Source organism: Anabrus simplex, chromosome X (genome assembly GCF_040414725.1).
Source record: "Anabrus simplex isolate iqAnaSimp1 chromosome X, ASM4041472v1, whole genome shotgun sequence".
Taxonomy (NCBI): Eukaryota; Metazoa; Arthropoda; class Insecta; order Orthoptera; family Tettigoniidae; genus Anabrus; species Anabrus simplex.
Window position 1 is genome coordinate 142,234,525 of NC_090279.1, and position 24,927 is coordinate 142,259,451.

At 40.5% G+C, this 24,927-nt stretch overlaps 1 protein-coding gene and 1 non-coding gene across 2 annotated transcripts in view; one reads left to right on the forward strand and one right to left on the reverse strand.

Annotated features, from left to right (window-relative positions):
* LOC136886371 (alpha-tocopherol transfer protein-like) overlaps window positions 1-24,927 on the forward strand; it is a 133,507-nt gene that overhangs the window by 37,585 nt on the left and 70,995 nt on the right. The window contains exon 2 of the mRNA XM_067159116.2: window positions 15,142-15,271. Coding sequence (XP_067015217.2) covers window positions 15,148-15,271 — 124 coding nt within the window. The 5' untranslated portion in view covers window positions 15,142-15,147. The remainder of the gene's footprint in view (window positions 1-15,141; window positions 15,272-24,927) is intronic.
* On the reverse strand, window positions 18,105-18,223 carry LOC136886902 (5S ribosomal RNA). The gene has a single exon (XR_010861866.2). It is a non-coding gene; the product is annotated as a 5S ribosomal RNA (ribosomal RNA).

The window sequence follows — 24,927 nt, forward strand, 5'->3', positions numbered from 1 at the left end:
ACCGCCTCCAATTCGACTACGTATTTTCATCCTAATTTTAAATAATAGACTTCAACTTCATCATATACCGTATTTTTTAATTGTACTATTCTTATCCTGTGAAGCCTTGGTTTTGATAATCTGTTCCCCAGGCGTGATATATATTGCTCAAGCTTTTTATCAAGAAGATCCATTTCAGTGTCAGATATGGATTATTTTTAAAATACAATGTGACACTTTTAGACGAACATTTTAATTTTTCAAAGTGATTTTAGTATGTGTACATATTTTATTCAATATTTTTGTGCGGTAATTATTACGTAATTACAGTATCAATACCATTAAGTGTTCGTCAATACGTTTTATGTAATTTGTTAAGATTACTCGGACCAGCGTGTGTTTTAAGAATGAACGAGGCTGATGATGCCCAATAAAAAGTGGGCAAAATATCTACCTTTAAAATTCTGGTAATTTCTATGTGTATTTGACCACACAATAGTGGAATAAATTGTATTGAATAGGTGGTATTATAAATTACTCCTTGTGTAAACTTAGTGATTAGCTATTTTCAATACGGTATAATGACGAGAATAATGGTTTGTAATCTGTTGTCACTGTCTGGTAAAATAAAAAGTTGTGTCGCAGAACACGATATCTCTGTTGTGACGTTGCAGGGTACAAAGAAAACAGATTGATAAGTCAAGTGATTTTTACTGTGGTTGGAGTATCGTTGCATGTTATGTATGTGAGTATTTGACTCCCGGTATCCCCATTAGTGTCGATAGAAATCTTCCGTGCTGTCGTTTCGCGTGTAATCATAATCATTTGGATCGCCACCCTTCGAAGGGAGACGGCGTCATAAGAAGAAGATCCCCATTAGTTTGTTTTTAATGCTAATATTCAGACCACCGAGCAAGTGGCCGTGCGGTTAGGGTCGGGCAGCTGTGAGCTTGCATTCGGGAGATAGTGACTTCGAACTCCACTGTGGCAGCTCTGAAGATGGTTTTCTGTGGTTTCCCATTTTCACACTAGGCAAATGGTGGGGCTGTACCTTAATGAAGACCACGGCCGCTACCTTCCCAATCTCCCACCCTTCCGTCGCCGGAAACCTTCGATGTGTTAGTGCGACGTTAAACAAATAGAAAAAAATATCAGACCGTTTTCCCTCTGCTTTTATGTTAATAAACTTAATTCATTTAAATTGAACTCTGATCTACGTTTTTGTCTCTGCTTTGGGAACGTGTCTTTTACACGTTTTTCATTAGTGTCAGAGGTCTGGATTCAGCTCCTGGCAGTTCTTAGCCAGTTTCGACCGATCCAAAAAAAGGTAGGTAGTATACCAGATGCAATAAAGAGTTAGGCCTACAACCTCAAATATTTTTATAATGTACGCAAAGAATTCAAAAATTTCACTGTTATCCTACATTTTAAGAGGTGCTTCGGAAACTGTTGTGGTTGTTTGGGTTTAAATTATATGTTAAACTCACCAACAATTCAATCATGCTTACCGGGAATAAAATCAATCAGGTTATTTATTTGAAGGGATGCTGTACATCTATCTGGTAGACACATTTAAACTGTTTTTCTTGTACTTTAATCTTATATAGTAAATATCTAAGTCCTCACTCGTAATAAAACTCTCTCTCGCCATTTAGAAGCTAGCTATTATCTTCGGACACCTGTTAAATTGTAAATACTATTTTCCGAAGTACAGTGAACACGGAAAGTCACACAACACTACAACACTGTGCAAAATCATTGTTGCATTATGTAATTATATTTCATTTTGCTTAATGAATAACAGGAATTTTACTTTTATTTAAATGAAAATACTGTCATTCCCATCCTAGGAAATGAAAATCGTAGCTTGTACGCTTAAACCATGTACCTCTGTAGATTGTAACATAAAAGTTATAACGTGTCAGTTTTCTTTAAATTAATAGATATACGAAAATAAAACTGACTGTTTATATCGAGCCCAGTATAGATCAAACCGGAATATCTTGAGAAGGTCTGTTTTTGTTGCAATAATAGAGTTTTATTTTAAATAATCCTAATCGAACGTCAGTGCTCCCTCGCTTACCAGCAAAGTGTGTTCACTGTCTCGCTTCACTGTGACGTATCCTTGCTACGTAAGCTGCCCGGCCGCACTGGGCTAGCCTCAACGGGCGCCCACTTGAGCACCTCTGCGATACATCAACATTAGGGCCTGTAGTGGAAGAAAAGCAATGTGCAACACAGGTAAGGGAAGGTCGTTGTATATCTCATGGCTGCTTATTTAAGAAATACATTCGCGTAATCTTCTTTTCATAACAGTATGTCAGATAATACATTTACGATTTACTAAACTAGTGATTGCTGCCTGGGAGACTGATTACTCGTATCGAGTATGGGTATTTCAGTCGCCAAAGTGTACGGGATGTAAAAAAAACAACAACACTTCAACCTGGAAGAAGATCTAAATTCTAATTTATTACTGAAGTATTTATTTCCTTTTAGGCCAGGGTGTACATTTCTAAAAGGAGTATTATGTCTGTATTTCGATGCCACTTGAGTTACAGCACTACACATATTCTTTTCTTGATACTGTAGTTTTTAGAAAACAATGTTGGCATATTTCGAGTTCTCGTGTATTTAAAAGACAAAAGTATTAAAGACCTCATGATGTGATATATAACGTTCTAACTACCTGGTGATATACAACTTTCTTCCAGGGAATTTGTTCTTTTCTCATTGTAATCCTTCTATGATACCATTTACGTGCAAATACATTATTTAACTAAGAAGGAGAAAGTGTAAGTTTTATTTACAGAAAGAATCAAACCCAGACATCCATTAAATAAAGAACTACCTGTTCTTTTCTTTCATTCCTCTAAAGTTGCCAAATGTGATATATCTTTCTTTGAGGGTGGGCTTTAAATGCTTCTTTATTTAAGTGTTTAAAATCTCTGCGCGTGATTAATTTCGACTCGAATTTGGGGCACTTTAAGAAATACGCTTCCTACACCATGTCATGTCGGGAAAGACCGGGAGCGGGCATCAGCCCATGTATTAAGGTTCGTTTAGTATTATTGTAAGTGGACGTCAAGCCTTAAGTGTTTTGAGCAGCAGCCAATAGCCACCCGAGGAGCCTGCTCTGTTGTTAAGGCTGTTTCACGAGCTAATGGCCTCGCCTCTGCCAGTACGCAGCAGCTGATTAGTGTAGATGGCACCCTCGAGTTTAGAGAATTAAATTCTGGCTTTGTGACTAAAGGGATGGAACGCTTCCTTTTGGCCCTGTTTGATTCTCGAGATCTTAATCTCCGCGTACTCTTAATTATCATGGATCGGGAAATGGGTGTCTGTGACGTCTTCATCATTCATTTCGTCCTCATTAGGTCGCCACCAAGACTTCCTCGAGGCTATTCGCCACTATTAACATCATATATATATTATTTCAGTAGTTTAGATAGCTTTTGCGGCGCTCACAAGTAACCGATCATGACAAATGAGTATTCAAAAGAAAGATAATAGGCATTAGCAGTGAAGAATTGCACTTTAATTTCATAAATACAGATAATTTCTTTAAAAAGATAGTTTGAAAAATTGTACGACATGTGCGATTTGCAAATACTGTTGCTGTAGGAAAATACGCGCCAATATTGCTGTCCACTGGGACGCCTGTACCATTATGATATGCTGTAATTTTCATTTAAGAAAAGAATGATTGTGAAACCAAAAATTACTTCCGGAACATTCGTCAGTATAATAATGCACTTGCATTTGCATCTGTTCAAGTGAATACCATAAATGTTACTTATTACCACGTTTCCATGGGGAATTCAGATCGATTTGAATACGCTTTCCGTATCGAAAACCTCATGGAACGGGGAATCAGTTGAGTCTCAAAGTCGATCCTACTAGAAAGTGGGATCGAATCGTACTCAATACGGATATATTATCGTGAAAACGCGGAACGTACTGAAATCGATTTATCATGTGCTTCCTGTGATTTCGTTCCTGTTCAGCTGATTTCAGCTTACTGCTCCTTATACAGTATATTTTATCACTAGCTGATGTACCCGTGCTTCGCTACGGGATTCTCGGAAAGACTGACTTGGTGGTTTTCCTAACTTAATTCAACATAGGTCATTACAAAAACGTCAGTAGGAATGTGGCGATTGAAAGCAAAAAATACTCGATCAAATGAAAAACCGCACACTTTCTCACTTTCATCGAACAATACTACGGTGCTGATCTAAGAGTCCAAAGTTCCAGAGGTGGAATAACCAGGTCGCAAACTGCCGTGAACACTCCTCTGTCATTATTCCGTTAAATATGCACACTACTCATTCCAATCAGTGCCTCAGAGTAGGGATTTGAATAGCTCGAATACTATGATGAACCAGTGTGTTACGAACCAGATATATCAGAAAATGTATGAACCAGAAGAATGGCATGCTAAAGAAGAAAGTTATCTTGCTCCCCAGCTACTTCCCGCCAATATACAGGCAAGCTGTTACAGTCGGTACGACCAGGCCAGTTCGCCGTGTGGTTAGGGGCGCGCAGCTGTGAGCTTGATATATAGCCTATGGATTTATCGATACGACCACTAATAACATAAATAACTTATTTGAGAATTACATTTCAGGCCTTCCCCTAAACTACCATTTCACTCAGCGTGATTAAAATAATTTATAGCCTAGATTGTAGTGGCTCATCACCCGACATTACATGACGATTTTCATTAAATTCTCTTCAGCCGTTTTCTCGTGATGCGTGTACATACAGACAGACAGACAGACAGACAGACAGACAGACAGACAGACAGACAGACAGACAGACAGACAGACAGAAATTACGGAAAAGTAAAAAATGCATTTTCTTGTTACTGTGGTCATGACCGATACAGAAATACCATTCTTTTCTAATTCTGAGCAATGTACAGACAAAACTCTTATTTTATATATATAGATGTGTAGTATTAGCAGAACTCTATGGACGCCGGAGACTATAATGTTATTGGAAATAATACGAGAAAAGGAAATACACAATACGGAAAGTGTGTTGCAACAATTCTATATTCAGCACATGAAGCTAGTTTGTGCAAAGCCATCCCAAGTTTTCCTCAACAGACATTGGTTTGCTCACGAAAAACTTGTTTGATTTGAGGTGTGTTTCAAGACGCAGATACCAAGGGACCAAGGGGGAAGTTTTCATTCCCCTTCCCGGAGGCAAGGCTGGGCCACCTAGAAGGTTACGCCTTCTCTCTGGCCAGGAGATTTGGCGTGGTTTGGGGATTGGTAGAGAAGGATGAAGATTTGCTAAGTTGAAGGAGTTGGGAGGGGGTCTCGACCTCTTGACTAAGTATTTATTGATCTTTTCAACATGTACAGTTTGGTTATAATTTTTACAATTTTACAATTTTTTGAAGTTTTTACATTAAGATTCTTCTTCATGTGTTGTTTAATTTTGTTATTCCTTGTTTATTTGTGGTTCCTACAGTGTTTTTCGAATATATCCCTTCCCCCTTTTTTATTGGGGGGTTATTAGGATATTTACAACTGTGTTACTAAGGGCTATTTACAATACTTGATTATTTACAGTACTTGGTTATTTACAATACTTGGTTATTTACAATACATTATCTTGATTTATAGAATTGTTTACAGTCCATTACGGAATTATTTACAATGTTGATCAGTGTATTTACAGAGTGGATATTTACAATTATTGGTTTTGTAAATTTGCATGGTTTGTTGTTGATGTTTTTACAATATTTTCGTTGGTTGTGGTTGGTATGTACTGCTTCTGAAACATAGAGAGGATTACATTAATACTTGGGCTTTTTGATTTGACATATATTCTGGTGTTGGGGGGGAGGTCGCCAGGGCGCAGATATATGAACATAAATGTCGAAGTCATCCTGCAGTTGTCTAACCAATCATCTTCTGCGGAATAACGTTGTACTATACGCTCCCACCAGTCCATACTTCCTTTCTTTTGTACGGGCTATAGGCTGTACAAAAAACAAGTTTGTATCACGGGCTTTAAATTCCTTTGGTAATAATGCACAAGGACTTGTTTGTTTACTCTACTTTGGTTAGAGTGTTGGCCGTTGCTGTCAAGCGCTTCGTGTCGGTTTGTTCTCGTACGGACTCGCGCGATCTCGTAAACTACGAGTGTCGTATTCAAATCTATCTGAATAGGAATTGAATCTTACATGTAAACAGGTAACGTATTGAGTACGGAAATCATATTCTAATCTGTTTCAATCCTCATGGAAACGTGGTAATTAAGTAGTAAGTAAGACTGTCTAATATTGTATTAATTTGTGTATTCCTTACTTCACCAGTAAGTAGTTCACCAGGGTGATACTCCACCACATATTTCATGAGCATGCGAGATTTCTCGCACGGATCCCCTAGTTATTATCGTTATTATTATTTATTTTCCCATTAGGATCTTCTAGGGACCCCGAGACAATTTCAATGCTTTATCCTTTGTTATTCCTTCTTTTTCCTCTAATACTCCTTCACTATCCCTCCATTTCCTCTCCTTGCACCATTTTGAGCCTGTTTTCTTTCCCTCTCGAACTTGGAGAGCTTTTTCTTTTTACATTTGTATAGCGTTTCACTTTCTTTCTAAAAATCTCTCTCCCTGTTGCTTCTTCTTCCCTTCCCTTTTTTATCTTTTAAAGTCTTTCTTAACTTCATGAAGAAAAGTTGTTGCTGACTTCCTGTTCCAAAGATATTTGAAGATCTGTTTAGTTAACCTGTTGTCTATCACAAATATTATAATATTTGTGATATACGCCATCTTCAATACGGAACCAAAATGATAATAGTTACTTGTAACCTGTTGTCATCCATTCTGTATAAATGTCCAAACAATATCAACCTCCTTTTCCGCATTGTATCTGTTTTTTCTATGTTCCGGTATATGTCATCGTATTTTCCGTATAATTTTTCTTTCCAGTACACAAGAACCTCGTTTATCCGGATTAAGTGGGACCGGAGCTGATCCAGATTATCGAAAATCCGGAAAACTAAAAAGCAAATAGGCCTACAGTACCTGTTTATAATATATAAACATAATTTGTACAGTAATACCTTTTTTCCAATTGTACAAACAAATATAAGAATAATTTTCTTACATTTACGACTCTGTTTTATGCACTAAAATAATGTGTGAGCTTTTTCTTTTTTTTACATTTGTATAGCGTTTGCGCGCAGCTCAATCACGAAGTCGTTCTACTAACAACAGTTCTGCCGGTGTGGTTTCTGTCTGGGATTCTAAATAGGCCATAAGTTTGTCCAGCTGCATCGCTGCATCTCCAGGAGTCATTGTTTTGTCTGATGGAGCGCCGGTTTAATTTTCAAATTCACCACCACTCTCGTCATTACCTGCCGAGGAACAAGAGCCAATAATTTATTCATCTGTCATTATGTCGTAGCCCGAATTACAGTAATTTTTCATCCAGTCATCTACGTCCGAGCATTCGGGAATGCGTGCAAATTCCCAATTCCAGGCGAATGCCGAGACGGTACCTTTGATAGACCGCGGCGGACATACTTCCAATTCCTGTCCTTAACTATCCTTGGCGGAAAAAAAAAAAAAAAAACATACACGGACAATTGACCCCGTAAAAGAAATACTGTACAAGTAAACATAAATTGTTATTATATTCGATCCAGATAAACCGGAGATCCGGATTAATGAGGGCCGGATAAACAAGGTTATTGTGTACTTCTAATTTATTTATTTATTTATTTATTTTGCTAGTTGCTTTACGTCGCACCGACACAGATAGGTCTTGTGGCGACGGTGGGACAGGAAAGGGCTAGGAGTGGGAAGGAAGCGGCCGTGGCCTTAATTAAGGTACATCCCCAGCATTTGCCTGGTGTGAAAATGGGAAACCACGGAAAACCATCTTCAGGGCTGCCGACAGTGGGCCTCGAACCCACGATCTCCCGATTACTGGATACTGGCCGCACTTAAGCGACTGCAGCTATCGAGCTCGGTTCTAATTTATTCAGCTTCTTATTAAGTACTAGGGATTCACTAGCGTGTAGGCATTCCGGTTTGACTACTGTGTTGTATTTTTAGTTTTTGACAAACACATTTTGTTGTAGATATTCCTAGTCATACCGTATGCTCTTTCCATCTTGTGTATCCTTTCTTCTACAGCGGATTATTATTATTATTATTATTATTATTATTATTATTATTATTATTATTATTATTATTATTATTATTATTATTATTGTAGTAGACGCTGCACGATGTTAGACCTTGATCGTAGCACGCAAACACAGTCCTTGGATGTGGCGAGTTCCATAGCAACGGAACAAAAGACGACTGATAGGGTGACATTGTGAGCAAGTGGCGGTAATGGAGGCTGATGAGGACCCTAACACTTGTCAACAAAGTGTCAATGGGGTGCTCTTACTCTCGTGAATACAGATTACGGAGGTCAGGACCACAACCGGTTTCTCTCCCACAGATCTGACCGTCTTCGTCCTTCATATCTCTGTAGACAGCCGCGTTCACTGCACCTCAGTTATCCCGTTATATATACAGGATGGCCAGAAATGAATGCTCAACTTTCAAGGACGTACTGCATTCCTACATCCATTTAAAGTGGGTACTGTATGTTGTATGTTGGGTATTCAGCCCGAAGTCTGGTTTGATCCTTTGCAGCTCCGCCAACAGCTGTCATAAATAGCCTAGGCGTCACTGAAGAGGCGTACTAGGGAAATGAGGAGTGAGGTAGTTTCCCGTTGCTTTCCTCACTGAGCCAGCAGTTGCTATTACATATCAGTCTGCCAAGCCCACTGAAATACATGCACCAACCGATCCTATGATCGATATTTTCACACCATTCATAACAGGGACTGGCTGCATAAGGAATGGTATTACTAGCATCACTCATACCCCAGTCACTTTCATATTGTCAAAGCCAAGGATGAGACTGAGACCGGTAACTGACGTATACTCATAATAATAATAATAATAATAATAATAATAATAATAATAATAATAATAATAATAATAATTAGCACACAGGCACACAGAGACAGACCAATAGGATCTTTTCCTACTTTCTTAACAAGAAAACCAAGGGACCCTGGTTTATCGAAGTTGAAAAAGAACTTCAAGAAATAGGAATCACACTCGAAGACATCCAGAAACGTGCTCCTGTCCAGAAAAAGCTCCAGGGATACAAGAGGTTCCAAGAAAGGCCGAAGTTGAAAACAGGCAAGAAGTGGACTGATGAAAGAAAGAAGGCTCACAGAACGACAATGCGTGAGTACTGGGGAAGAATTAAAGCTCAAGGATGCAAACGGTTGAAATAACGTGGTCCACAGCAGGCCGAAACGAAGAAAGAAGAAGAGAATAATAATAATAATAATAATAATAATAATAATAATAATAATAATAATAATAATAATAATAATAATAATAATAATGAAATGACATGGCGTATGGCTTTTAGTTCCGGGAGTGTCCGAGGACATGTGCAGGTCTTTCGATTTGACTCCCGTAGGCGACCTGCGCGTCGTGATGAGGATGAAATGATGATGAAGACAACACATTAATAATAATAATAATAATAATAATAATAATAATAATAATAATAATAATAATAATAACTAGAATTCACCCGTAGCTTTGCCCACGTTTGTTAATTCAATCGTTAGATGTTTTTAAATCTTCTTCTTCTACTTCTTCTTCTTCTTCTTCTTCTTCTTCTTATTCTTCGTTACCTGTTTACTCTCCAGGGTCGGTTTTTTCCTCGAACTCAGCGAGGGATCCCACCTCTACCGCCTCAAGGGCAGTGTCCTCGAGCTTCAGACTCTGGGTCGGGGGATACAACTCGGGAGGATGACCCGTACTTCGCCCAGGCGGCCTCACCTGCTATGCTGAACAGGGAAGATTGGAAGGGATAGACAAGGAAGGGGGAAGGAAGCGGCCGTGGCCTTAAGTAGGTACCATCCTGGCATTTGCCTGGAGGAGAAGTGGGAAACCATGGAAACCCACCTCTACTCAGTTGACCTCCCGAGGTTGAGTGGACCCCGATCCAGCCCTCGTACCACTTTTCAAATTTTGTGGCAGAGCCGAGAATCGAACCCAGGCCTGCGGGGGTGGCAGCTAATCACAACAACCACTACACCACAGAGGCGGACTGTTTTTAAATCATTTATTTAAAGGCAAGAAAATATTATATACATATATATTAACACACATAGTTTTTTCCATAAATTTAATGTATGACATTATTTTGAATTTATACTGTTACTTTCAATGATTAAGGTCCCGGGTTGGCGGATGGTACAAATAATATTAAAACAATATAAAAGAGCATATTGTATAAAACAAACTAATTTTTGCTTAAAGAGCTTCCGGATAAACCAGTAGCAGCCTGCCCTTAAGGACTCGCGGATGGTGTCCTCCCTCAAGAATGAAAAGGTTCTTTTATTTTCTCACGACATTTGAAGTCAAATTTTGGACTCGAATAATGCTAAGAAAATTACATTTCACTATAAAACTGTAAATTCTCGTCATTAAGGAAGACTGTTCAGCAACATCGAACTTATGTGACTGACTTTCGGCGAGCAGGTCGCCGGTAAGGGCCATTATCTCTGTTACGGAGTTATCCGTGGTAGTTAGAGGTGAAAGAAGATGCGGGCGGGAATAGGTCTCAACTTACGAAATTAAAGTTAATTTAAAACTTTAACAAAGGTTATATTTTCTTTTCAAAATCAACAAATAACGATAACAGAGTAACAGGTACCAAGTAGCAGGAAAACAATTTAAGAAGTTACAATTGTTACAAACTTTGGGCTTCGAGCCCCAAGATTAATTTCTGAGCTCTCTAACCTACCACCACAATAGCTAAAGGGCAGAAAACCCCTAAGTACAAGGAGCACTTGCTCCTAATTACAATGTTAAGATGAAAAGAGCAGACCCGCTCTCAATTTTACAAGCCTGTCAAAGGCTACAACAACCTTTATTCCTAACTGCCCTTAAGGCACACATACAGTGAAACAGGGGTATCTTGTACCCAACCTACAGGGCCTTCACATGAAGAAAACAAACACTGGGTTAATTAAATGGCCCAAAAAACAAATAGACTGGAGGCGTAGCTTGCACTCCTACATGAAACTTCTTAAAACCTAGGTGGCACTCGGCCAGTTATACAGGGGCTAATCCCATACTAGGGAGGTGACTAGTTGGCAAATAAGTTTAAGACCTTAAGAAGGAAGAGAAAAACGGTTACAAAAACATAGTCACCTCAAACTCAAAATGAAGGGGAGTTCGAGAGGGTTAAGCACTCTCTATCCCAAATTGCGGCTAATTTACATGAATACAGTAAGGTTTACATTAAAAGGACTCGAAACTTCCCCCGCGGGTTAAAACTGCTGAGCTAGCAAGAAATAAAGATGTTAACAGGCCATTACCTTGTAGATGAACTGCTGCTTGGAGAAAGAGGCGCTTCCCGCCCCCTGCTATATATGTTCACACACTGCGAAAGATGTTACTGAAGTGGCCCCGAGACCAAAAAATCAGCAGTTTTTATACCCTCGTGGAAAATTCGAGACCTTTCAAGAATGAAAAAGACACACCCCTTCAACTTTATTGGTAGACAAGGAATTACAGATGGAAACCTGAGGAAGAAAGCTATGATTGGAAGAAAATTAATTACAGAAATTACAGATTGGTTAAATTCAAAACTGGCGGAAAGAGAAGGGTTATACTGCCAACCCAAAAAATGACTGAAAGAAATTTAACAAAGAACAAACTTATGAATACCAAATTTCTTCAAAACAACAGTTCCTTCATTTCGCACTAGGGTGCACAATTATAGTTCTTAAGTAGTGCCATCTAGAAGAGAATGTCCACACTTCTTGCTACAGAGCAAACAAATACAAATCGAAACAGACATAGTTCAGAACACTTCAAAATTTACAGTAGAGACATCTTCCGAGAAACCTTTTGATTTAATACAGATTGTTAAAGTTCAGGCTTCCTCCTGTAGACGGATTTCAACTGGCGCAATATTTGAATTCGCGGCGTGGAGGTGTACCGCCCGGTACAATCTCCAAATCGAGTTAAACCCGGTATAAATTAAACCCGTTTAACTTTAGTATCTAGTTTAAACCTGCGTCCATTTCTGACACATTAAGATGAATTATCTGACCTATTCATATGGAACGCTGTGGGGCAGCGTGGGTACATTAGTTATTATTATTTCGTTATGTCCGCCTCTGTGGTGTAGTGGTTAGCGTGATTAGCTGCCACCCCCGGAGGCTCGGGTTCGATTCCCGGCTCTGCCACGAAATTTGAAAAGTGGTACGAGGGCTGGAACGGGGTCCACTCAGCCTCGGGAGGTCAACTGAGTAGATGTGGGTTCGATTCCCACCTCAGCCATCCTGGAAGTGGTTTTCCGTGGTTTCCCACTTCTCCTCCAGGCGAATGCCGGGATGGTACCTAACTTAAGGCCACGGCCGTTTCCTTCCCTCTTCCTTGCCTATCCCTTCCAATCTTCCCATCCCTCCACAAGGCCCCTGTTCAGCATAGCAGGTGAGGCCGCCTGGGCGAGGTACTGGTCATACTCCCCAGTTGTATCCCCCGACCAAGAGTCTGAAGCTCCAGGACACTGTCCTTGAGGCGGTAGAGGTGGGATCCCTCGCCGAGTCCGAGGGAAAAACCGAACCTGGAGGGTAAACAGATGATGATGATGATGATTATTTCGTTATGCCCATTCCTTGGGCGCGCTGGAATTTGTTCAATGGCTTGATAACTTCGCCTTCCTATTCTTCCAAAATCTCCTAATGAACTCAGTGGGTTCCTCTTCCGTTCTTCCAACCACATTTTACCAATCCCATAAATGTGTGTTTATTTACTGAGATCCTGAAGATTTCGCGATTTTTCATGATGTCTTCCCCGATGTTCAGTTCCTTTAGGTCCCCTCTTGTTTCCACGAGCCAATTTATTCTCCTATTTTGGGAATGTATTACATTGAACCATCTTCGTGTTACTCTACTATATCATCAAAATATTTCAAACGTATCCTCCGTATAGTAATGATGAAACTGCAGAGATCTGCAGTTCACCTTTCGATCCAAATTCAATTTTCTTGTGTGGGGCCGAATATTTTCCTAAGAATTTTACGTTCCTGTTTCTCAATAACTGCAATTTTAGAATGACCTCCTAAAGTTAAGGATTCTGATGCATATAGAGCTTCCGGTAGAATAACTGTTTTGTAAAGTTTCAATTTAGCATTACGTGACGTTACTCGTTTATTGTAGTGATCCCATGTCAGTCTAAATGCCATCTAAAGTTTTCGGGTCCTTTCTGTATTGGCCACACTGTCTAATCCCAAAGGAATAATTATGTCTCCAAAGTATTTAAAAATATTATAAAATATATTGCGTTTCGCTCTCTAAGGAACACGTACCCTACCCGAAACTTTTAGTGATACTTCGGCTCCCTAGCGCTGAATCGGTAGACCTCGGTTATCTTCGGGATTCGTATTGGCAACCTCTGACACAAAAAAGATATGATGAAACCATTATACATCTGGCGGTATGATTGCAACACTTTGAATACTGTTGTTATTTACACAGCAAAGTCAAAATATAGGTTAAGCTTGAACATGAGTGAGGAAAGTCAAAGTACATCACAGGAACAACCTAGAATTCCTATACGGACACGACGGTTTAGAAAATTCATATCCATCGATCATACTATCGATTCAATTCAGATTTAATTTCCATAAAGCTGGTAGTATTATCGGAACCAAGGTAGCCCCCTCCTTACTCCTCAACCCCGCAAAAGTTGGCCGTGCGCGTAGAGGCGCGCGGCTGTGAGCTTGCATCCGGGTGATAGTAGGTTCGAATCCCACTATCGGCTGCCCTGAAGATGGTTTTCCGTGGTTTCCCATTTTCACACCAGGCAAATGCTGGGGCTGTACCTTAATTAAGGCCACGGCCGCTTCCTTCCAACTCCTAGGCCTTTCCTATCCCATCGTCGCCATAAGACCTATCTGCGTCGGTGCGACGTAAATCCCCTAGCATCCCCGTAAAAAGAAGTATCATTAATAAAAGTTTCGTAGACTTTAGAACCATTACTTAGCACTGGTTTTCTTGTTCTTATCCTTCTTATCTTCCCAAATCTTCCTCATACTTTCACTGTCCTGTCTTATTTATTGCGCCAGTGCGTTTTTGAGTTTCAAATTACTGTTATTAACTTATTATATTTATTATTATTATTATTATTACTGTATTGTATTTGAAGGTCTAGTCCTGACAGCCCCTATGTGGTCCGACACCACGTGCAGCTCGACTCTCTTTACCGCAGTAGTGGCGATAAGGACCTCGCAGATTCCGCGGGACGGTGGGGGGGGGGGGGGGGGAAGGTTCGTGAGGGCCCTACGACTGTTTCTTAATTCAGTAGCTGAAGAGTGATTTTTCATACTGATAAAGTTACAGCACACAATACAGTATTATTTGTATTGTAGAGGGTTATTCCGAACGTAGGCCGTCGTAGTACAGAGCTTCTTTCGTCTATAAGAGTACGGTAGTTATTTCTGAAAGAATGTGGGCTTCCCAACCTGTTCCAAAAATAGCCATCCCTTGCTGCCACTCACAATAATCAACAAGGATTTCGAAGTAATTAGCCAGTTCTGCAAACCGAGTGTTAGCGAAGATGCGATAACAAAGACATCTTTAAACTCTGTATACTGAAGTTTCGAACCTGTTTATAACTCTCGGCAGTCAGTGTAGCTAAGTAGGCCTACGATGGACGATTGAGTTGTAAGTAGTAGTAAATTATTTGGTCCTCGGAACGAGATTATTTCTTAATATTGTGACTGTCAGCGTGTTTTGGTTACTATAATTGGAATATGACTTTCTTGTGAGTATGTGTGTGTTCATACCATACCAATTCCTTCGGATTTGAAAACTGAATTGTATAACTTATTGTTATTATCATTATTGTTGTTGTTCATTGCAATACTATACAACTTTGTACTACGAAATAAACTTGTGACTTTACTTACCAAGAAACGAGGGGTCCATTTTTAATTATTGAGGGGGGCCCTGAGCTTCTTTAGCGTGCTACTGCTTTACCGGTTCGTCAGCTGGACTAACGCTGTACCCCCTTCTGCTGTTTCAGGCAGCCATGACGGAGCTAAAGCGAGTCAGCCTGGAGACAGAGCTAAAGAGAAACCCGCAGCTCAACAGGAGCGAGCTCGAACACCTCAAGGACTGGGTGCGGAAGCAGCCTCACCTCCCAGATGTCGAGGGTAAGTTAGCTCTGTGATTCCATCACTGCTGGTCTCCTCAGCTAGTAAAAGGTACAATCTGATGTTCGCATCCCAAGAGGCATAATGATTCTCAGTGATGAAACTGTTTTGAACTGACCAAAGGAACATTGAAGAGTGGAGTAGGACAAGATTGCCTGAAAAATGAAACCCTCAAAACTTACCAACTTTTTCATTCTTTTTTCTTCTTCTTCTTCTGTGAATCTGTCTTTAGACATCTCCCATGATTCTCTGTCCTGAATATCTTGTTTCGGTTATTCAGCGCATCTACCTTGCTCTACCTTTCTCTTCCTTTTCTTCCATCCATTACCGGGCGAGTTGGCCGTGCGGTTAGGAACGCGCAGCTGTAAGCTCGCATCCGGGAGATAGTGGGTTCGAACCACACTGTCGGCAGCCCTGAAGATGGTTTTCCGTGGTTTCCCATTTTCACACCAGGCAAATGCTGGGGCTGTGCCTTAATTAAGGCCACGGCCGCTTCCTTCCCATTCCTAGGCCTTTCCTGTCCCATCGTGGCCATAAGACATATCTGTGTTAGTGCGACGTAAAGCAAATAGCTTCCACCTATTTTTCCCTCCATCACCCTCTGTTGAAAACAATTTCTGCGTAGTATGTGACTCAACTAAGATCCTCCGTGGCTCAGGCGGCAGCACGCCGGCCTCTCACCGCTGGGTTCCGTGGTTCAAATCCCTATCACTCCATGTGAGATTTGTGCTGGGCAAAGCGGAGGCAGGACAGGTTTTTCTGCGGGTACTCCGGTTTTCCTTGTCATCTTCAACATCAGCAACACTCTCCAATAACATTTCATTTCATCTGTCAGCCATTAATCATTGCCCAAGAGGACTGCGACAGCCTCAATTCCTATCCTCGCCGCTAGGTGGGGGCTTCATTCATTCCTTTCCTAACCAGGTCGAATGTCTGTAAACATACTGAGGAGATTCTTGTGACCCAACTAGGATATTTTCCTCTTCCAAATTGTTTTAATCAGGTGCCTCTTCTCTCGTACTTTTCTTAGCACCTCATTACTTCTCACTTTATCTGTCCACTTCACTTTTCCATCCTTCTCCACAACCATATTTCAAAACTTTCCAAACACTTTGTATCCTTCTATATAACTAGACTATAATAATAATAATAATAATAATAATAATAATAATAATAATAATAATAATAATAATGAAAATTCACAGCCCGTTTCCAGTCATTCGACCGGGTCAGGAATGGAATGAATGAAGCCCCCATCTAGCGGCGTGGATAGGAATTGTGCCGGCTGCCGAAGCCTGTCGCACTCCTCTGGAACAATGATTAATGAATGACAGATGAAATGAAATGATATTGGAGAGTGTTGCTGGAATGAATTATGGCAGGGAAATCCGGAGTACCCGCAGAAAAACCTGTCCTGCCTCCGCTTTGTCCAGCACAAATCTCACATGGAGTGACCGGGATGTGAACCATGGAACCCAGCGGTGAGAGGCCGGCGCCCTGCCGCTTGAGCCACGAAGGCTCTGTAATAATAATAATAATAATAATAATAATAATAATAATAATAATAATAATAATAATAATAATAATAATAATAATAATAATTATTATAATAATAATAATAATAATAATAATAATAATAATAATAATCCCTTGGAAGAGACGGCCAACAGAAGAGATTTAAGAATGTCTGTAGAAAAAACAAATTTATGACAAATACAAAAGGATTGCCAGAATTGCCAGTAACACAAATTGGTCGTATAAGGTAACGAAATGCCTTTGCTGGCGAGATGTAGTGTTTGCAGTGCACTATATCTTCTGGTTTGGGCCAGATTAAATTTGTTATTTTCATTGATCTGTTTCAGTCTCATCCTTGGCTTAGACAATATGTAAGTGGCTGAGGTATGAGGGATGCTAGTAATGCCATTCGTTATGCAGCCAGTCCCTGCTATGAATGGTGTGAAAATGTCGCTCATAGGGTCGGTTGGTGCACGCATTTCAGTGGGCTTGACAGACTTACATGTAATAGCAACTTCTCAGGAAAGCAGCGGGAAACTACATCACTCCTCATTTCCCTAGTATGCATCTTCATTGACACTTAGGTTATCTATGGCAGCTGTAGGCGGAGCTGTGGAGGATCAAACCAGCCTTCGGGCTGAACATCCAACATATATACACAGTGAAGAAATTCAAATATATGAAGAACCAATTCAAGAAAACGGGTTAGAAAAATCCGCTGTAGAAGAAATGATACACAAGATGGAAAGAGCATATGGTATAATTAGGAATATCTACAACAAAAAGTGTTTATCCAGAAACCTCAAAATACAACACAGTAGTCAAACCGGAATGCCTATACGCGAGTGAATGTCTAGTACTGAATTCCAATCTGACAATGAATAAACATTAGAAGTTCTGGAAAGAAGAATTACATATACGGAAAATACTCGGTCCGCTAAGAAAAGTCTGGAAATAATGAAGTAATGATGAGATATATCGTAACATAGAAAACACAACAGATGCAAGCGGAAGAGATTGATATTTTTTGGACATTTATACATGAAATGAAATGGCGTATGGCTTTTAGTGCCGGGAGTGTCCGGGACATATTCGGCTCGCCAGATGCACGTCTTTTGATTTGACATCCGTAGGCGACCTGCCCGTCATGATGAGGATGAAACGATGATGAAGATGACAAATACACCCAGCCCCCGTGCCAGCAAAATTAAAGAATGACGATTAAAATTCCCGACCCTATCGGGAATCGAACCCGGGACCCCTTTCACCAAAGGCCAGCACGCTAATCATTTAGCCATGGAGCCGGACAAAGGAATTGAGCCAGCAGCACGTGGTGTTCCCAAGCGGTCATCCATCCAAGTACTGACCACGCCCAATGTTGCTTAACTGCGGTGATCGGCCGAGAACCGGTGTATTCAACATGGTATGGCCGTTGGCATTTATACATAATGGATGACAACAGGTTAACCAAACGATCTCCAAATAACTTTGGAACAAGAAGTCAACAACAACCTAGATTCATGAAGTCAAGAAATATAATAATAATAATAATAATAATAATAATAATAATAATAATAATAATAATAATAATAATAATAATAATAATAATAATAATAATATTGGTGAATCAGGCAATGAAAAAGCAGCCATCAAAATGCGCGGAGAAAAACTACGTAAAGCATACCTAATCACCTGGAACTTCTACAATAAGAAATCAATATCCACAAAAGCCAAACTCCGACACTACCACACTATTGTCCTCCCTGAGGCACTCAACGCAACTGAGACATCAGCACTTACCATTAACATCAAGGACATTGAGAAAATTGAACGACAGGTACTGAGGAAGATATTCGGGCCCAAGTTTCAAGAGGGTAAATGGGTGCGAAAAAGCTCGGAAGAACTCTACGCATTAACTGAGCAATTCACTTCAGTCGCACGAAAACGGCGTATGAAATTTTATGGACATTTAGCACGAATGTATGACTCACGACTGACTAAGAAAATATTTCTTATTATCAATGGAAACCGACAAACCAAACTTCGCTGGCTAGTGGATGTACAAAAGGACCTCGCAGAAGTCGACGTTGATCCAATGGCAACCACAAGGAATACATACAGACAAAAGATCAACAACCATAAATTTGCACCCAAGAATCCAACTGAGAAAAGCTTGAAACTCAAAAACTCATGGACACAAGAAAGACGGCAGGCCCATAGTGAAAGGATGAGAAAGTTTTGGGAAGAAAAGAAGAACAAGGAGATGAAGAATACCAGTGCTATTTAATGGTTCCACGTGCTCCTCACGGGGCTAAACGAATGTATATAATAATAATAATAATAATAATAATAATAATAATAATAATAATAATAATAATAATAATAATAATAATAATAATAATAATAATAATAATAATAATTGTTACGGAGTTTTCCGTGGTAGTTAGAGGTGAAAGAAGGTGCTGGGATGAACAGGTCTCAACTTACGAAATTAAAGTTAAGATAAAATTTAACAAAGGTTATATTTTCTTTCCAAGATCAAGAATAACAAGAATAACAGGAACACAGTTGAAAATCAACAAGTTAATAAGGTACAATTACAGTTTTTACAGAATTTGGGCTTCGAGCCCCGAACTCACAATTCTTGGGCAATTAGCCCAACTTTACTCATACAAGATTTAACAAAGGGGCAGAAAACCCCAATAATGCCCAGGAGCACTGCTCCCTATTACTCAGTAAAGCCTGCTCGAGGCACACAGAAACCAACTTTAAGAAAGAGCAATCCGCTCTCAAAGTTCAAGCCTATCAAAGGCCACACCAAACTCGACTTTCAAGTTGACCTCCCAGCACATGAAAACAGGGGTAAAAATACCCAACCTACTGAGGCCTACTCAATAAAGGAACAGGACAATTACATGGCCTCCAAAATACCAACTTAAGCGGAGGCGTAACTGCACTCCTAATACATTTCTTTGAAACCTATTTGGCACTAGGCCGCTTATGCAAGGGCTAATCCCATACTAAAGAGGTGACTTATATAAGAAAACGATTTACATTACATTAGAAAGGGAAGAAACGGTTGTGAAAATAAGTTCACCTCAAAGCAATATGAGTGGGAGCTCGAGAGGGTTAAGCACTCTGTATCCCGATATGTAGTTACAGAGGCAGAATTTAAACCAAAGTCTTTTACATTTTAGAGGAAGGTTACATGGTAAAGATTTCGAACCCGCCCCGAGGGTTAAACTGCTGAGCTGGCAAGAAAATAAGTTATAAAACGGCCATTACCTGGTGGTTGAACTGCTGCCCGAAGAAAGAGGCGCTTCCCGCCCCCTGCTACATAATTTACACAATGATAGGTGTTACTGAAGTGGCGCGGAGCAGCAGTTTATATACCCTCGTGGAAAGTTCGAGGCGTTTCGTGAATGATAGCACCCGCCCACAAGCATTTTATTGGATAATGGCAAAAACTACTACACCAGTTGAAGAAGAAACACCTTATTGGTGGAAAATTAATTACAGAAATTCCTTATTGGTCAAATTCAAAACTGGCGGAAAGAAAGGGTTAACATTGCCAACTTAAACAATGGCAGAAAGAAATTTAATAAAGAACAAACTTATAAATACTAAATTTCTTCAAAAAAAAGGTTCCTTCACTTCGCACTTGGGTGCACAATTGTAGTTCTTAAGCAGTGTCCTCTAGAAGAGAATGTTCACACTTCTTGCTACAGATAAAACAAAAATGGATCGAAACTGACATAGTTCAGAACACTTCAAAATTTATAGTAATGACATCTTCTGAGAAATCGTTGAATTAATATGGAAGTTAAAGTTCAGGCTTCCTCCAGTAGAGGAGTTATAACTGGCGCAAAGTTTGAATTAGCGGCGCGGAGGTGTACCACCCGGTACAATGATAATAATAGTAATAATAATAATAATAATAATAATAATAATAATAATAGGTAAGGTAAGGGTTATTCTGCCCGAAGGCAGGTCCGAACCTCCGCAGAGGTGTTCCTGAGCCGGAGTTTACGTGCGGTAGGGTGGCCAGTTCCTTTCCGCTCCTCCATTCCCTTACCCCCCACCAACAGCGCGTGGCAACCCATCCAACTCCTGACCACGCCCAATGTTGCTTAACTTCGGAGATCTCACGGGATCCGGTGTTTCAACACGGCTACGGTCGTTGGCTATAATAATAATAATAATAATAATAATAATAATAATAATAATAATAATAATAATAATAATAATAATAATAATAATAATAATAATAATAATAATAATAATAATAATAATAATAATGTTTGTTATTAATCCATACTATCTACTTTTTACGGATTTCGGAGACGCCAAGCTGCCGGAATTCAGTCCAGCAGGAGTTCTTTTACTTGCCAGTAAATCTACGGACACGAGGCTGACGTATTTGAGCATCTTTAAATACGACTGGACTGAGCCAGAATCGAACCTGCCAATTTGTAGTCAAGTCAAGAAAGATTTGGAAAGAAAACAATATAGTAGTAGAAGAAGAAGAAGAAGAAGAAGAAGAAGAAGAAGAAGAAGCAACGGTGACAGAGATTTTATTAGAAAGAATGTTAGAAATGGAAGGATTCCAAGGTCCCAAGAGAAAGAAAGAAAACTGGCAGAGTGTGAAGATGAAGGACTGTAGGAAGAAGAAGAAGTAGTGAAATTGGCACATGGTCCCTAGAAGATCCTGACAGAGAAACAAATAAAATAAATAAAAATAAATAAAGTCCGCCTCTGTGGTGTAGTGGTTAGTGTGATTAGCTGCCACCCCCGGAGGCCCGGGTTCGATTCCCGGCTCTGCCACGAAATTTGAAAAGTGGCATGAGGGCTGGAACGGGGTCCACTCAGCCTCGGGAGGTCAACTGAGTAGAGGTGGGTTCGATTCCTACCTCAGCCATCCTGGAAGTGGTTTTCCGTAGTTTCCCACTTCTCCTCCAGTCGAATGCCGGGATGGTACCTAACATAAGGCCACGGCCGCTTCCTTCCCTCTTCCTTGCCTATCCCTTCCAATCTTCCCATCCCTCCACAAGGCCCCTGTTCAGCATAGCAGGTGAGGCCGCCTGGGCGAGGTACTGGTCATTCTCCCCAGTTGTATCCCCGACCAAGTGTCTGAAGCTCCAGGACACTGCCCTTGAGGCGGTAGAGGTGGGATCCCTCGCTGTGTCCGAGGGAAAAGCCGACCCTGGAGGGTAAACAGATGATGATGATGATGATGATGATGAAAAATAAATAAATAAATAAATAAATAAATAAATAAATAAATAAATAAATAAATAAATAAATAAATAAATAAATAAATAAATAAATAAATAATAAGAATAAGGAGAAGTTTTCTTTATCTTTTTCACAGCCAGTTGTTCCACGTTCTGCAATCGGAACGTCAGCTTGGCTTCGTTCAATCAGTGCTACAAGCTACCCAGTCTCCATCAGCAGTGCAGTACAATGTGCAGTAGTTTGATCTTGTTAGCAAACTACGTCATGGATATGATAGGCTTCCTGAGTTCCAGGGTCAGCTAGACAGACAAGAAAACAAGATCCTATTTCCCTGTCACAGACATGTCGTCTGATGAAACAGTCACTTGTAACTCCGTTACACATCACAACATAGCAAGGTCCCGATGACTTGCTTCGTGGCATTGCATTTTCAATTTTGAAATAATTTCTTAGCAGAAACGAGTCCCCATACTACGAAAAAATGTAAAATTAAGCAGTTTCCTCAATTAGGCCGAAAGTTGATGGGCTAAAGAACCCGGAAAGGTTTCAAATTGTGAGCTTTGGATAGCTCTATAAAAAAAATTTAAAAAAAAATCGAAAATCACTTGCTGCCTGCATTCAGTTCCAGACAAACAGCCTAAAATCGCTTATTTCCGTATTCGTATCCTTTTCGATTCAAATCCTAGCCAAATTAGCTTATTTACATAATTATTTCTGGAGTGTTCCTTGGTTCAATACCCTCAAGCGTTTTTTGATGTTATGAAATATGTCCACGCCGAATGTAGTTATAAGGGCTTAAATGAAACTCTGCATTGACTCACATTAGCGCTCGTAGTGGTGCTTAAGTGAAACTCTGCGTTGACTCACATTAGCGCTCGTAGTGGTGCTTAAGTGAAACTCTGCGTTGACTCACATTAGCGCTCGTACTGGTGCTTAAGTGAAACTCTGCGTTGACTCACATTAGCGCTCGTAGTGGTGCTTAAGTGAAACTCTGCGTTGACTCACATTAGCGCTCGTACTGGTGCTTAAGTGAAACTCTGCGTTGACTCACATTAGCGCTCGTAGTAGTGCTTAAGTGAAACTCTGCGCTGACTCACATTAGCGCTCGTAGTGGTGCTTAAGTGAAACAATGTTCTGACTCATATTAGACCGGGCGAGTTGGCTGTGCGGTTGGGGGACCGCGGCTGTGAACTTGCATCCTGGAGATAGTGGGTTCGAACACCACTGTCGGGAGCCCTTGATTTGGTTTTCCGTGGATTCCGATTTTCACACCAGGCAAATAATGAATTAAGGCCACGGCCACTTCCCTCCCGCTCGTAGGTCTTTCCTATCCCTTCATCACTATAAGACCTATCTGGGTTGGTGCGACGTAAACCCAACTGTAACGATTCACATTATCGCTCGTAGTGGTAGCAAAAGGCAAATACTTAATCTAATCGACCGGATAACGATGACTAAGAAAAGGATTGTCATTTTTAGGAATTAATAAGGAATATATTATCATACTATATTGTATTTTATTTACCTAAAATTCGTAGCTCATATCCCTGGGATATTTTTAACATTGAATTGCTTGCCTGAAGGGACAGAACTGTGGATTTTCTTTTCTGACACAAAATGTTGCCGGAAACGCGGTATAGGAGTAGCGTGTGTGGCTCTTACCCGGAGGCCCCAGGTTCGATTCCCGGCCAGATCAGTGATTTTACCTGTTTCTGAGGACTTCTTCGAGGTCAACTCGATAGGAGCTATCTGACGGTGAGACAGGGGCTCCGGTCTAGGAAGCCAAGAATAACGACCGAGAGGATTCGTCGTGCTGACCACACGGCACCTCGTAATCTGCAGACCATCGGGCTTTGTAGGCCAAGACCTTTCCGGGTGTTGGGGTTTGGTTTGTAAGAAAACAAAATATTCCTTCACCTTTCATTGAAATACGTCGTGCATTCGTCTGCTATCGTAACTTCCGACGAAGTACTAATGTGGAAAAGCCTACAAATAACTGGCCATTGATACTTTACTTATTTACACCATTAGACTGAAATAATTTCTCGTCATCCAGGTGCTTCCTGCATGAATCTATCTTAAGATCTCAGGAGAGCAGGTACAAATCTGCCATAGTTAGTTGCATATTTGAAGGGCACAAATGAGTCCATGTCGTTTAATTTGGCTGGTGACGCATTGCCGTTCCTTTCGGGGGCGTGGTAGGTCAGTAACGTTATCGCGAAGGTGGCAATGCTTTCAATCCCGGTCTATACATGTTTGAACTGAAACAACTTGTCCCTGTAGTTCCACACAAAACGGTCACGTAAAACTGGAGGTTTTGTGGAAACGAAGTGGCCTTAATTAAGACACAGCCGCACCATTTGCTTGGTGTGAAAATGGGAAACCACGGAAAACCATCTTCAGGGCTGCCGGCAGTAGGGTTCGAACAAACTATCTATCGAATGCAAGCTGACAGTTACGTGACCCAAACCAGGCACCCACTCGCTCGATCCTTCTTCTTCTTCTTATTATTATTATTATTAATAATAATTAGGACTCGGAATTGCGTCTGAAGAAGAGGCGCAACATAATATATGTTCATTCTGGGTCATTGTAGGCCAGAAAATGGTGGGTTTTCTTTGTGGTTTTTTTGCCTTTTTCTGCGTTTTTTGGTTTATTGGTACGAGGGCTGGAACGAGGTCCACTCTGCCTCGGGAGGTCATCTGAGTAGAGGGGTGTTCGGTTCCTACCTCAGCCATCCTGGAAGTGGCTTTCCTCCAGGCAAATGCCGGGATGGTACCTATCTTAAGGGCACGGCCGCTTCCTTCCCTCTTCCTTGCCTATCCCTTCCAATCTTCCCATTCCCTCACAAGGCTCCTGTTCAGCAAAGCAGGTGAGGAAGGCTGGGCGAGGTACTGGTCCTCCTC